This window comes from Heptranchias perlo, chromosome 17, assembly GCF_035084215.1.
Source record: "Heptranchias perlo isolate sHepPer1 chromosome 17, sHepPer1.hap1, whole genome shotgun sequence".
Taxonomy (NCBI): Eukaryota; Metazoa; Chordata; class Chondrichthyes; order Hexanchiformes; family Hexanchidae; genus Heptranchias; species Heptranchias perlo.
The window spans coordinates 4,428,739-4,442,487 of NC_090341.1; the positions used below are offsets into that span (position 1 = coordinate 4,428,739).

The window sequence follows — 13,749 nt, forward strand, 5'->3', positions numbered from 1 at the left end:
TCACTCGAGCTGTGCGTGGTGCAGGTGACAGTTGGACTGATCACAGGCTCATCAGGACAAATTTACAAACCTCGTAAACATCAAAAGCCAGGGAGAAAGCTAAATGTGTAATGTCTAGAAGCTGAGGATGCAAGAAATGAGTCCTGAGGACGTCTAGGGAAGAGCCTCGCATTGAACTCAGTCAGATAAAGCAGTGTGAACTATCAATGGGAATTGCTAAAAGCTACTTTAACTTCAGTCTGCCAGCTGCCATCGGCTTTTCCAGGAGAAAGCATCAAGATTGGTTCGATGAAAATGACCAGCAAATTAAAAATTCAAAGTGCCATGGGATCTTATACGTCCACCTGAGAGGGCAGACGGGGTCTCGGTTTAACCATTGGATGATAAAAGAGAGAGAAGTGGCAGCAATAAAAACTTACAGCTTTGTGAGAAGAGGGCAGGACGGTGACACTTAAGAGTTAGCATCCCCACATCCACTGTCATAGAGCCAGGGGGCGGGGTGGGTGGAGGGGCAGGGAGATGGGGAGAGGGAGATGGGCGGGGGAGGGTGGTGAGGGGGGAGGGTGGTGGGGGGGAGGGGGGAATGTGGTGGGGGGTAGGGGGGAGGGTGGTGGGGGGGAGGGGGGAGGGAGGTGGGGGGAAGGGGGGAGGGTGGTGGGGGGAGGGAGATGGGCAGGGGGGCTGGGGAGGGGGAGATGGTCAGGGGGGCTGGGGGGAGGGAGATGGTCAGGGGGGAGGGAGGGAGATGGGGGAGGGAGATGGGGGGAAGGGGGGAGGGAGATGGGGAGGGAGGTGGACAAGGGGGATGGGGGGAGGGAGGTGGACAAGGGGGATGGGGGGAGGGAGGTGGACAAGGGGGATGGGGGGAGGGAGGTGGACACGGGGGATGGGGGGATGGGGAGAGGGAGATGGGGAGCGGGAGATGGGGAGCGGGAGATGGGGAGAGGGAGATGGGGAGAGGGAGATGGGGAGCGGGAGATGGGGAGCGGGAGATGGGGAGCGGGAGATGGGGAGCGGGAGATGGAGAGCGGGAGATGGGGAGAGGGAGATGGGGAGAGGGAGATGGGGAGCGGGAGATGGGGAGCGGGAGATGGGGAGCGGGAGATGGGGAGAGGGAGATGGGGAGAGGGAGATGGAGATGGGGAGCGGGAGATGGAGATGGGGAGAGGGAGATGGAGATGGAGATGGGGAGAGGGAGATGGAGATGGGGAGCGGGAGATGGGCGGGGAATGGGGTAGTTGCAAGTCCTGCAGTGGTCAGCCCTCCATTGGAGTAGCACCAAGTAGAACCTGTGCCATTCTTCGATAGGGAGAAGGCAAAATCTGGAGGTGACTGGCAGATTATACAGAGCACCAACAACAGCCTGGGGGTGAGGGGAGGGGAAGAGATTCTAGAGCTGCCTTCTCGGTTGCAGAGGCGTCTGGCTGAGGGAAAAAGAAAAGGTTCAATATTGCAGGAAAAAAGGGAACATTTACCAAAAAAAACTCCAAAAGATCATTTTAGAAATTTGCATTTTCCTTTATTTTTGCTACAGCAACATTTCATATCGATTGTCTTGTGTTACTGTTAATTACGAGAAGCCTGTAATTCGGATTGCATCGATCAATCAAAAGATAATCTAAACTCTGCATTGTACAATAACTGAATTCTTATATAAATCAGTGCAGTTCTTTTTGTCGTCTGACCTCAGTGAACTTTGGCACGAGCAGTGATCTGTGACAGTGCAGCACAGTGGTGTAAGAAGCATGAAAGCCCCTTCGGGCTGTCTTCTGTTCGACATAACGCAACACGAACCTCAAGTCAGAAAGGAAAATTAACAACTTGGATGGCAGCGGTTAAAATCTCACACCAGGTGGCTGCAGGAGTCTCTCACTCTGCTTCGCCGAGAGACTTCAGTTCTGAAGCGGCTTGATCAGGAAGCAATTCTTAGGGGAGGGGTAGTGGGATGGGGTAGTGGGCTAGGAGGGTGGGTACCCCAGGGCAGGGAGAGCAGGTTAGGAGAGAAGGTGACCCAGGGCAGGGGGAGAGAAGGTGATCGAGGGCAGGGAGAGAAGGTGATCGAGGGCAGGGAGAGAAGGTGATCGAGGGCAGGGAGAGAAGGTGATCGAGGGCAGGGAGAGAAGGTGATCGAGGGCAGGGAGAGAAGGTGATCGAGGGCAGGGAGAGAAGGTGATCGAGGGCAGGGAGAGAAGGTGATCGAGGGCAGGGAGAGAAGGTGATCGAGGGCAGGGAGAGAAGGTGATCGAGGGCAGGAAGGAAAGGTGATCGAGGGCAGGGAGAGAAGGTGATCGAGGGCAGGGGGAGTGGGTTGGAGGAGAAGGTGACCCAGGGCAGGGGGAGTGAGTTTGGGGAGAAGGTGACCCAGGGCAGGGGGAGTGGGCTGGAGGAGAAGGTGACCCAGGGCAGGGGGAGTGGGCTGGAGGAGAAGGTGACCCAGGGCAGGGGGAGTGGGCTGGAGGAGAAGGTGACCCAGGGCAGGGGGATTGAGTATGGGGAGAAGGTGACCCAGGGCAGGGGGAGTGGGCTGGAGGAGAAGGTGACCCAGGGCAGGGGGAGTGGGCTGGAGGAGAAGGTGACCCAGGGCAGCTAGTGGGTCTGGGGAAAGAGTCATTGGGACAGGAACAGCAGGTTGGGAGAAAGGGTTACCAGGACGGGGAGAATAAATCAAAAGGCCTCTATCGTGAGCAAGACATCACAGAGCAGTAAAACAATCTAACGCTCAGTTCTGTCTTTACTGCGTGAAGTTACAGACCAGTGGGCATGAATATCCACAATGAAAATCAGACAAAAACTCCCTGCTGTGGCCTGGAGAACAATGCTGTGGGAGTGGTGGTTGTATAAAAGATCAGGCAAAAAAGGGAAAAAACAAAATAAGTAAAATTCTAGTTGTTTGGACATTTCCCACAATGCAACACCCAACAGCCACCATGGCAGTTCAATACATGTCAATAATCAATAATATTTAACGATTTGTACACTCAGCTCACAACCAAACCATGCAGTGCACATAGATTTACATTCATTGGCATTCGGTTGATAATATATAATTTCAAGCGCAGTGCTGACCTGATCACGGTGTAGACACGTCCCATTCCTGGGTACATTATCTTCTCGAAATATACTGTAGTCCCTGAAGGAGGGTTGTGACACTTTCGAAACCAGAATCAGTCCTATAATGGGACTGGATACTCCGTGCTGCGTTTACACTAAGGATAGGGCGCTGGTGCGACACGCTTTACACTTTGCACCCACGCTACAGCTGCAGTGTAAACCCGGAGCCGGACCCATCTGAGTCTGGAGCGGTGCGGAGCAAGACTCCGAGGGGAGCTGCTCCCGGCCATGGGTTTGTTCTGCACCCGGGGTCCGGCAATGCCTCGATTTTAAATTCTCATCCTTGTTTTCAAATCCCTCAAATTGGCCTCGCCGCTCCCAGCTCTGTAACAATCTTTGGACACTAAGGGAATCAAGGGATATGGGGATAAGGCGGGAAAGTGGAGTTGAGGTAGAAGATCAGCTATGATATAATTGAATGGCGGAGCAGTCTCGAGGGGCTCAATGGCCCACTCCTGCTCCTATTTCTTATGTTGTTATGTAACCTTCTCCAGGCCTACAACCCTCCGAGAATTCCCTCCCTAAACCTCTCTACCTCCCTCTCCTCCTTTAAGACACTCCTTAAAACCTACCTCTTTGACCAAGCTTTTGGTCACCTGTCCCTAATATCTCCTCATGTGGCTCGGTGTCAAATTTTGTTTTGACAATCGTCCCTGTGAAGTGCCTTAGTGTGAACGCAGTCTAAGACCGTATTCCAAAAAGTACAAAGAGATGAAAAGAAAAATATAATAAAAAGTTGGGAGATCTGAGACACAAGCAGAAAATGCTACAAATACACAGCCAGCATCTGAAACAGAAAGATAGGTTGACATTCTGGGGGTGGAATTCTGATAGGTCCCGTCCATATTGCTGAGCTGCCTCTTCTCTTTCAGACGCTGACTGACATTTTCCAGGAATGGTATGGTTGCTACAAATCGACCTCAGTGCCCCGGGTAAGGGGACAACAAGAATCAGCCAGGGTTCCCACATCTGACTTCAATTCTGCTAACTGACCCATTGCAAGGAAGTGTGAGTGTGTGGACAATCAGGTTATCCCCCCGCCGTGGCCTGCTGACAATCTATACCCAGGCTGCTAAAATGGCTACTTACATGAGGTACTGGGCAGCTGACAGCACCTGTGCCTTCGGGTGGGGGGAGGCACGAGAAAACCCATCTCATTTGGGGAAAAAAAAAGTTGTACAGGCTGCACTTTGAAACAGAAAAGATCCTCCAGCAATCAAATTCAATTTTATTCCTTCAGAAATCACAAAACCGCCCCCAAGAATAATGAGCTTTAACGCAAGGACCTTTTAACCCCCCCTGTCCCATCTCTCACCATCCCTTCTTCAACAATAAACATGGCCTTTAAGACTGAACCATTTTCTTCTGTGGGTCAAATATATATCTCTTAAAGGCCAAGGTGATAGTGATGGGCTGCATTTCGCTCTTCCCCTCATCCTCTTTGGTTGGGTCGCCCTTTCCTTTCGATTTTTTCTTGCTGGATGACGTGAGCTGCTGCTTCGTTTCTGGGGTTAGACCATCTGTGGGTGGAGGGCAACAATTGTCATATTCTCTTCGCACTTTACAGACTAATAACATGACGCAATTTTATAAGTGATAGCGGTTAGGCTCGACCCCCCTCCCCCCGCGGATTCCAATACTGATTTTCTCTAGAAAAGAGAAGGCTGAGGGGGTGAACTGATTGAGGTCTTTAAGATTATGAAAGCCTTTGGTAGGGTGGACGTAGAGAAGATGTTTCCACTTGCGGAGACCAGAACTAGGGCCCATAAATATAAGATAGTCACTAATAAATCCAATAGGGAATTCAGGAGAACTTTACCCAGAGAATGGTTAGAATGTGGATCTCGCTACTACAAGGAGTAGTTGAGGGGAATAGTGTAGATGTATTTAAGGGGAAGCTGGATAAACACATGAGGGAGAAAGGAATAGAAGGATATGCTGATAGGGTGAGATGAAGTAGGGAGGGAGGAGGCTCGTGTGGAGCATAAACACCGGCATAGACCCGTTGGGCCGAATTCCCTGTTTCTGTGCTGTACATTCTATGTAATACTAGATCCCTGGATCCATAAAGCCCAGCATAGAAGGAGGCCATTCAGCCCATCATGCCTGTGCCGGCCCTTTGAAAGAGCTGTCCAATTAGTCCCACTCCCCCTGCTCTTTCCCCATAGCCCTGCAAATTCCTCCCCTTCAAGTGTATATACAATTGCCTTTTGAAAGTTACTACTGAATCTGCTTCCACCGCCCTTTCAGGCAGTGCATTCCAAATCATAACAATTTGCTGCATAAAAAAAAATCTTCTCATCTCCCCTCTGGTTCTTTTGCCAATTGCCTTAAATCCGTGTCCTCTGGTTACCGACCCTCCTGCCAGTGGAAACAGTTTCTCCTTTTTACTCGATCAAAACCTTTTATGATTTTGAATACCTCTATTAAATCTCCTCTAAACCTTCTCTGTTCTAAGGAGAACAACCCCAGCTTCTCTAGTCTTTCCACATAAATGAAGTCCCTCATCCCTGGCACCATTCTCTTAAATCTCCTCTGCACCCTCTCCAAGCTTGACGTCCTTCCTAAAGTGCAGTGCTCAGAATCGGACACAATACTCCAGCTGAGGCTTAACCAGTGATTGATAAAGATTCAGCATAACTTCCTTGCAGAGGCAGTGTTTCCCAGTGAAAATGTGATGTTTTGAAGAAACTCTCATCCACATCTTCATCACCTCGACCTCTCCAACACTCCCCTTGCCGGCCAACCTGAGCTCTGCCCCACATAAACTTCACCTTGACTAAAATTCTGCTGCTCCGCACTAAATCTCACTCGCCCATCGCCTCTGAACTTGCCGATCTTCACTGGCTTCCTGCCTCCTAGTGTGATTTCAAAATCCTCATCTGTAAATGCCTACTTGGTGTCAGCGCACCCAGAGTCGGTAACTTCCTCCAGCCCTGCACTTGGGCCCAATGACAATGACTACATTTCAAAAGCACTTCACAGCCTATGAATCATGTTGGGACACCCTGACGATGTCGGAAGGTGCTATACGGCTCAGCGGGTAGCACTCTCGCCTCTGAGTCAGAAGGTTGTGGGTTACCCACTCCACAGACTTGAGCACAAAATCGAGGTCGACAGTCCCAGTGCAGTACTGAGGGAGTTCTGCCCTGTCGGAGGTGCTGTCTTTCGGATGAGATGTTAAACTGAGGCCACGTCTGCTCACTCAGATGGATGTAAAAGATCCCAAGGCGCTATTTCAAAGAAGAGCGGGGAGTTCTCCCCGGTGTCCTGACCAATATTTATCCCTCAACCAACATTACTAAAAACAGATTATCTGGTCATTATCACATTGCTGTTTGTGGGATCTTGCTGTGCGCAAATTGGCTGCCGCGTTTCCTACATTACAACAGTGACTACAAAGTACTTCACAGGATGTTAAGCGCTTTGGGACATCCTGAGGTCGTGAAAGGCACTATATAAATTCAAGTTCTTTCTTTATGTCCCTAATAAAAGCCTATTTTAAAATTGTCAAAGCAATAATGCAGTGAAGGGGTTAAAGACCTAACTACCTGCTCTGGATTCAAACATCGCTAAAATATTGTTGCGGAATTCACCTCATAGACATTGTGGCATCACTCGCATTCTTACAGGCACTGGCAGAGTCCTGGGACAATGCGGCAGAAGCCAAGCCCTCACAAGGAGGAGGAGGTGGGGCTGAGACACAAGAGAGAGCATGTAGGCAGGCCGGCCAAGGCCCTGCTCAGCTATTCTGACTATGTGGAGTCACACCTTATCTCAAAAAAACCACCAAATCAGATAACTGTTCTTGCCATCATGACCAAAAGAAAATTGCGATAGGGTGGGTGACATCCTCGGCCTGACCAATGGGGGAAAAGGGCCTGCATCAAAGGCCCTGGTGCCAGGAGGTCTACAGACTACAAACGAGTCCATCACAGGCCGCTATGCATGTGCAAACCGTAGCAGACAGGATTCCTCGTAATCTCACAGCTTCATCTATTCTACCTCTGTGGATTTCTCTGGTTACGGAAAACATACTCCCTTTCACTTCATGGGAAATCAGGAAAACAGGTTAAAATATCCGCTTGATCACATTAGACAAGGCGCATGCATTATGCAGGCAGAAATTGGAGGACATTTCTGTGTATCTCTGTACTAATTTCCATCACCAGCGATAAGCAATGGGATCTATATTTACGGCTCATGCACATTAGACTGACTTAACCCCTTATGGACTAAGGGTCGACATCACCAAGGGATGCAGCTGCATCCATTTAAGTAAAATGCTTTCCGTTTCTCAAGGGATTCTTGACAATTTTATTCATGTGCAATAAGAAATGGTTTTGTTTTAGTATTTGTTGAACTAACATTGCTAACTAAAGACATTTTCTAGAAGGCAATTCACACTGTGGCTGTACATCCACAGGATGCACCGCAGCAACTCATCGATGTTACTTCAACAACACCTCCCTCCCCTGCGACCTCTACCACCAAGAAGGATGAGAGTAGCAATGTTGTGGGAACACCATCACCCCCAAGTTCACCTCCAGGTCTCATGCCATCCCGACCTGGACAAATATCCTTCATTGTAGCTCAGTCAGTATCCTGGAATTCGCTCCCTAACAGCACTGTGGGAGCACCTTCACCCCACGGACTGCAGAGGCTCAAAGGGAACGGCCCACCACCACCTTCACAGGCCAACCAGAGGTGGGCAATAAATGCGGCCTTGCCAACGTTACCCACATCCTGAGGCCAAGTTAAAAAAAACTTTTAAGTGGAGTCACAGTTTGGCTCAGTGGGTTGCACTCTTGCCTCTGAGTCAGAAGGTTGTGGGTTCAAGCCCCACTCCAGAGGCTTGAGCACAAAATCCAGGCTGACACTTCGGCAACAACAACAACTTGCATTTATATCGCATCTCTAACATAGTAAAACCTCCCAGGGCGCTTCACAGGAGCGATTTTCAAACAAAATTTGAACCGAGCCACATAGGAAAATGTTAGGACAGGTGACCGAAAGCTTGGTCAAAGAGGTAGGTTTTAAGGAGCGTCTTAAAAGAGGAGAGAGAGGCGGAGAGGTTTATGGAGGGGCCATAGAGGGATTTGAAAATAAGGATGAGAATTTTAAAATCGAAGCATTCCCGAACCGGGAGCCAGTGTAGGTCAGTGAGCTCAGGGGTGTTGGGTGAACAGGACTTGGTGCGAGTTAGGATACGGGCGGCAGAGTTTTGGATGAGCTCAAGTTTGCAGAGGGTGGAAGATAGGAGGCCGGCCAGGAGAGAATAGTCAAGTCTAGAGGTAACAAAGGCATGGATGAGTTTTCAGCAGCACGTGAGCTGAGGCAGGGGCGGAGACGGGCGATGTTTCGGAGGTGGAAGTAGGCGGTCTTGGCGACGGAGCGGATGTGTGGTCGGAAGCTCATGTCAGGGTCAAATAGGACGCCAAGGTTGTGAACGATCTACTTCAGTACAGTACTGAGGGAGTGCTGCATTGCTGGAGATACCAGCCTTCAGATGAGACAAAGTGAGGCTCTGTCTGCCTGTTCTGGTGGATGTTAAAGATCCTTTGGCACTTTATGAATGAGATTTGGCCAACAATCTTCTTTCAACCAACACTACCAAAAAACAGATAAGTGATCATTCATCCCACTGAAGTCTCAGGATCTTACTGTGTGCATAATGGCTGCTGTGTTTGCCGACATAACACTATCTGAAGCTCTTTGTGACAGATGTGATAAGGCGTTATATGAATGCAATTCTTTCTGCTCACGCTGCTAGTCCACCCTGTGCTGCCTGTTTAGCATCAACTCGACACAATCCCAAACATTTTTATTCTCTTAAAAGCCAAGTCACTAAGGAGGCCAAGAATTGTTTTTAAAAAGATATTGATGTAGTTTTTTTTCTCCCTATGTCACACACCCTCTTTAGTCAAGAGGAAAGATGCAATAGCCACTCCTGAGGCCTGTATCTTACTATCAGCGATGATCTGTTTGAATGGCGGAGCAGGCTCGAGGGGCCGTATGGCCTACTCCTGCTCCTATTTCTTATGTTCCTCTTAGAATGCAGCGTCACATGTGGGTTTTAGCAGGCTGTCTTTTCCTACCTTCATTGTACAAATGAAAATTGGCACTCAATTTTTCTTTTTTTGTGGACTAGCTTGTCTAAGTCTCGCTACCTTGCTCCAATTTATTATAAACAGTCTGCTGACACTCATTATTGAGGCTCGCAATTGAATAAAAGGCCAATTGGGCGAATGAACACCTTCCATGCTGTACGGCTCTACGATTCTATGACCGGGATCGGAAGACGAGGAGGGATTGTTCCAAGATAACTGAAAGTCTTACTTTTCTCCCAAGCCAGTGCAGTTGAAATGCCTTTTTTTTTTGTCAGCGCTGCATGTTTTGATACGCTGTCAAGAAGCTGACGGGTTATTTGGATTCTTGCTTTTTGTGTGGCCCTGACTCACCTCAGATACAAGGCGCTGTGCTGAGGTTTGTCAGTCTTCAGATCTCCAAGGGGAGATAAAGCAGCAGCATAGTCGCCGGCAACGCGATTACTAGCAATCAGCTCAGCCCATCTTACAACAATGCGGCCCCTGGGCTTAGTTGGCGGCAGACCTGGGTTACACATAGGCAAAATACCCGCAGAAGAAAGAAAAACAGGTATGGCCTGTCGTAGATGCTGCGGGTCCTTTCTTTTGCCCGTATTTTTACATGAAGTGAGGGTGCATGTCAACCAGGGGACAAACAACAAGGGCGCCTGACTGAACCACACAAGATGCTGGCCGCAGTCTGATCCTCCCTGGCTACAGGCGTGGTGCCGGAGGACTGGAAGACTGCTAACGTGGTACCGTTGGTTAAAAAGGGAGAAAGAGATAGACCGAGTAATTGTAGGTCAGTCAGCTTAATCTCGGTGGTGGGCAAATTATTCTGAGGGACAAGATAAACTGTCACTTAGAAAGGCACGGACTAATCAAGGACAGTCAGCATGGATTTGTTAAGGGAAGGTCGTGTCTGACTAACTTGATTGAATTTTTTGAGGAGGTAACAAGGAGGGTCGATGAGGGTAACGTGTTTGATGTAGTCTACATGGACTTTAGCAAAGCTTTTAACAAGGTCCCACATGGCAGACTGGTCAAAAAAGTAAAAGCCCAATGGGATCCAAGGGAAAATGGCAAGTTGGATCCAAAATTAGCTCAGTTGCAGGAAGCAAAGGGTAATGGTTAACGGGTGTTTTTGCGACTGGAAGGCTGTTTCCAGCGGGGTTCCACAAGGCTCAGTACTAAGTCCCTTGTTTTTTGTGGTATACATTAATGATTTGGACTTGAATGTGGGGGGCTTGATCAAGAAGTTTGCAGATGATACAAAAATTGGCCGTATGGTTGACAGTGAGGAGGAAAGCTGTAGACTGCAGGAAGATATCAATGGACTGGTCAGGTGGGCGGAAAAGTGGCAAATGGAATTCAATCCAGAGAAGTGTGAGGTAATGCATGTGGGGAGGGCAAACAAGGCAAGGGAATACACAATAAATGGAACGATATTGAGAGGTGTAGAGGAACAAAGGGACCATGGAGTGCACGTCCACAGATCCCTGAAGGTAGCAGGACAGGTAGATAAGGTGGTTAAAAAGGCATACAGGATACTTTCCTTTATTCTTTATTAGAATATAAGAGCAGGGAGGTTATGCTACAAGACATTGGTTAGGCCACAGCTTGAGTACTGTGTACAGTTCTGGTCAACACATTACAGGAAAGATGTGATTGCACTAGAGAGGGTACAGAAGAGATTTACAAAGATGTTGCCAGGGCTGGAGAATTTTAGCTACGAGAAAAGATTGGATAGGCTGGGGTTGTTTTCTTTGGAACAAAGTAGGCTGAGGGGAGATTTAATATCAATTTATGATGGGACTAGATAGAGTGGATAGGGAGATCCTATTTCCCTTAGCAGAGGGGTCAGTGACCAGGGGGCATAGATTTAAAGTAATTGGTAGAAGGATTAGAGGGGAGCTGAGGATAATTTTTTTCACCCAGAGGGTGGTGGGGGTCTGGAACTCACTGCCTGAAAGGGTGGTAGAGGCAGAAACCCTCAAACTCATTTAAAAAGTACTTGGACGTGCACTTGAAGTGCCGTAACCTACAGGATTATGGGCCAAGTGCTGGAAAGTGGGATTAAGCTGGATAGCTCTTTATCGGCCGGCACGGACATGATGGGCCGAATGGCCTCCTTCTGTGCCGTAAATTTCTATGATGTTATGAACTTTCAACCAAAACCGCCTCCTGACACCTGCTCAGTTCCCATCTATTGACGGGTCACAGAGTGTGCTCGGACTTCAGAATGTCTTTCAGCATAGAATTACATCGAGTTTACAGCTCAGAAACATGCCATTTGGCCCAACAGGTCTAAGCCGGTGTTTATGGTTCACACGAGCCTCCTCCCACCCCTCTTCATCTAACCCTATCAACATATCTTTCTATTCCTTTCTCCCTCATGTACTTATCTAGCTGTCCCATTAAAGAACATAAGAACATAAGGAATAGGAGCAGGAGTAGGCCATATGGCCCCTCGAGCCTGCTCCGCCATTCAATAAGATCATGGCTGATCTTCTACCTCAACTCCACTTTCCGACCCGATGCCCAGTGTCCAAATATCCATCGATCTCAGTTGTGAATATACTCAATGATTGAGTATCCGAGTATCCACAGCCCTCTGGGGTAGAGAATTCCAAAAATTAACAAAACTCTGAGTGAAGAAATTTTTCCTCATTTTACCTCATCTCGGTTCTTAAATGCATGTCTGCTATTCGCCTCAACTACTCCTTGTGATAGCGAGTTCTACATTCCCACCACTCTCTGGGTAAAGAAGTTTCTCCTGAATTTTGTATAGGATTATTAGTGACTATCTTATATTTATGGCCCCTAGTTTTGGACTCCCCCCACAAGTGGAAACATCTTCTCTACGTCTACTCTATCAAACCACTTCATTATCTTAAAGACCTCTATCAGGTCACTCAGTCTCCTCTTTTCTACAGAAAAGAGCCCCAGCCTGTTCAATCTTTCCTGATAGTTATAACCTCTCAGTTCTGGTATCATCCTTGTAAATCTTTTTTGCACCTTCTTCAGTACCTCTTTATCCTTTTTATAATGTCAGGTTTGAATCCCAAATTATAGCCATTATTCAGAAGCAGACCCAACGTCTACAAACTATCTGTAAGACCTTGGATGTAATTATGGTCTGTCCCGGGAGAATTGCAGAGCGGCATAAGAGATTGACCCCTCCCCCTCATCGACCAAATCATTTTGGGATTTAAAAAAAAATCATTCTCGGGATGTGTGGGTCACTGGCAAGGCCAGCATTTATTGCCCATCCCTAGATCTGAGTGGTTTGCTAGGCCACTTCAGAGCACGGTTGAGAGTCAAATATATTGGTGTGGGGACTAGAGTCATGTACAGGCCCAGACCGGGTAAGGACGGCAGGTTTCCTGCCCTACAAGACATTAGTGAACCAGTTGGATTTTTTACGACAATCCGACAGCTTCATGGTCACTTTTACTGATACCCAGTTTTAAAAAAAAAATTAAATTCTCAAACAGTTGTAGTGGGATTTGAACTCTCGTTCTCTGGATTATTAGTCCAGGCCTCTAGCTTGTAGAGTACGAGTCCCGTAACATAACCACTACTCTACTGTACCTGCAATAAAGTCAAGAGCACATAATGAAAATTCAGAAGTCAAGGCATCAGGTAATGGAATAGGTGACGCGCTATAAGGCTGATAGGGTGAGATGAAGTAAGGTGGGAGGAGGCTCGTGTGGAGCAAAAACACTGGCATAGACCAGCAGGGCCGAGTGGCCTGTTTCTGTGCCGTCCATTCTATGTAATTCTATGCAACAATACTGGAATCCTGTGTCCCACAACTAATTGTATGCTGGGTCGATATTCCTTAATGCAGTATCCTTGTCCATCTCTGGACCTCCTGCTATAGATAGGGAGTTTGCCTACAAGGCTGCATGTGAGACAGGTTTGAGTGGCGTTTAAACACTTCTCCACCTCTGCTCCGTGAGGTGTCAAGAGGGCACAGCTTGGGAACAGGTTTTTAACCCAATGTTCTGTAAGGTGTATGGAGCAGGGGCCAAAAACAGACAGGTAAGAAAAACAGCTTTTAAAAGAAGTTTCACTGTCAGTAAGTTGTTTGCGATCTCTTTGTACTTCAGTTGGTGCAAATCTCCTTATTCAAATTTTAGAAAGTGGTTAAAATTCTTTCCAAGTAAAATATTGTCCCAGATTTTGCTGCCAAAATAACTGAGAGTTCAATGGCGCTCGCAGTTATTAATGTGTAAATCGTCCAGCAACTGGTGGAGAGGAAGAGACGCTGCAAATCGTGAATTGCCAAAAGTTGCTGGACGATTTGCGCTGCTCCGTCGTTAAACTCCCTGAGAGTTTCAAGAAATTGCTGCATTTGTGCATTAATTACCCATTAAACTCACTGCAGAAAGTTAGGGCTGGAACTAAACAGCGTAAGTACCTTTTTAATGAGGAGATTTATGTTCCTGCCCAGAAAGGAAACAACTGAAACTGTGGAGTCTCATTCCTGCAGGTAGTAAATTATTGTTAGTGATTTTAAAAAATGTTTCCGTACTTTTCCTTTCTG

At 47.8% G+C, this 13,749-nt stretch overlaps 1 protein-coding gene across 2 annotated transcripts in view; it reads right to left on the reverse strand.

The window, feature by feature from the left end:
* Positions 1-1,497: 1,497 nt before the first annotated feature.
* Positions 1,498-13,749, reverse strand: part of eefsec (eukaryotic elongation factor, selenocysteine-tRNA-specific) — a 279,639-nt gene continuing 267,387 nt past the window's right edge. For both annotated transcript variants that reach the window (XM_067998386.1, XM_067998388.1), the window contains exon 7: positions 1,498-4,631. In XM_067998386.1, the coding sequence (XP_067854487.1) occupies positions 4,456-4,631 (176 nt within the window). In that variant the 3' untranslated portion in view covers positions 1,498-4,455. The remainder of the gene's footprint in view (positions 4,632-13,749) is intronic.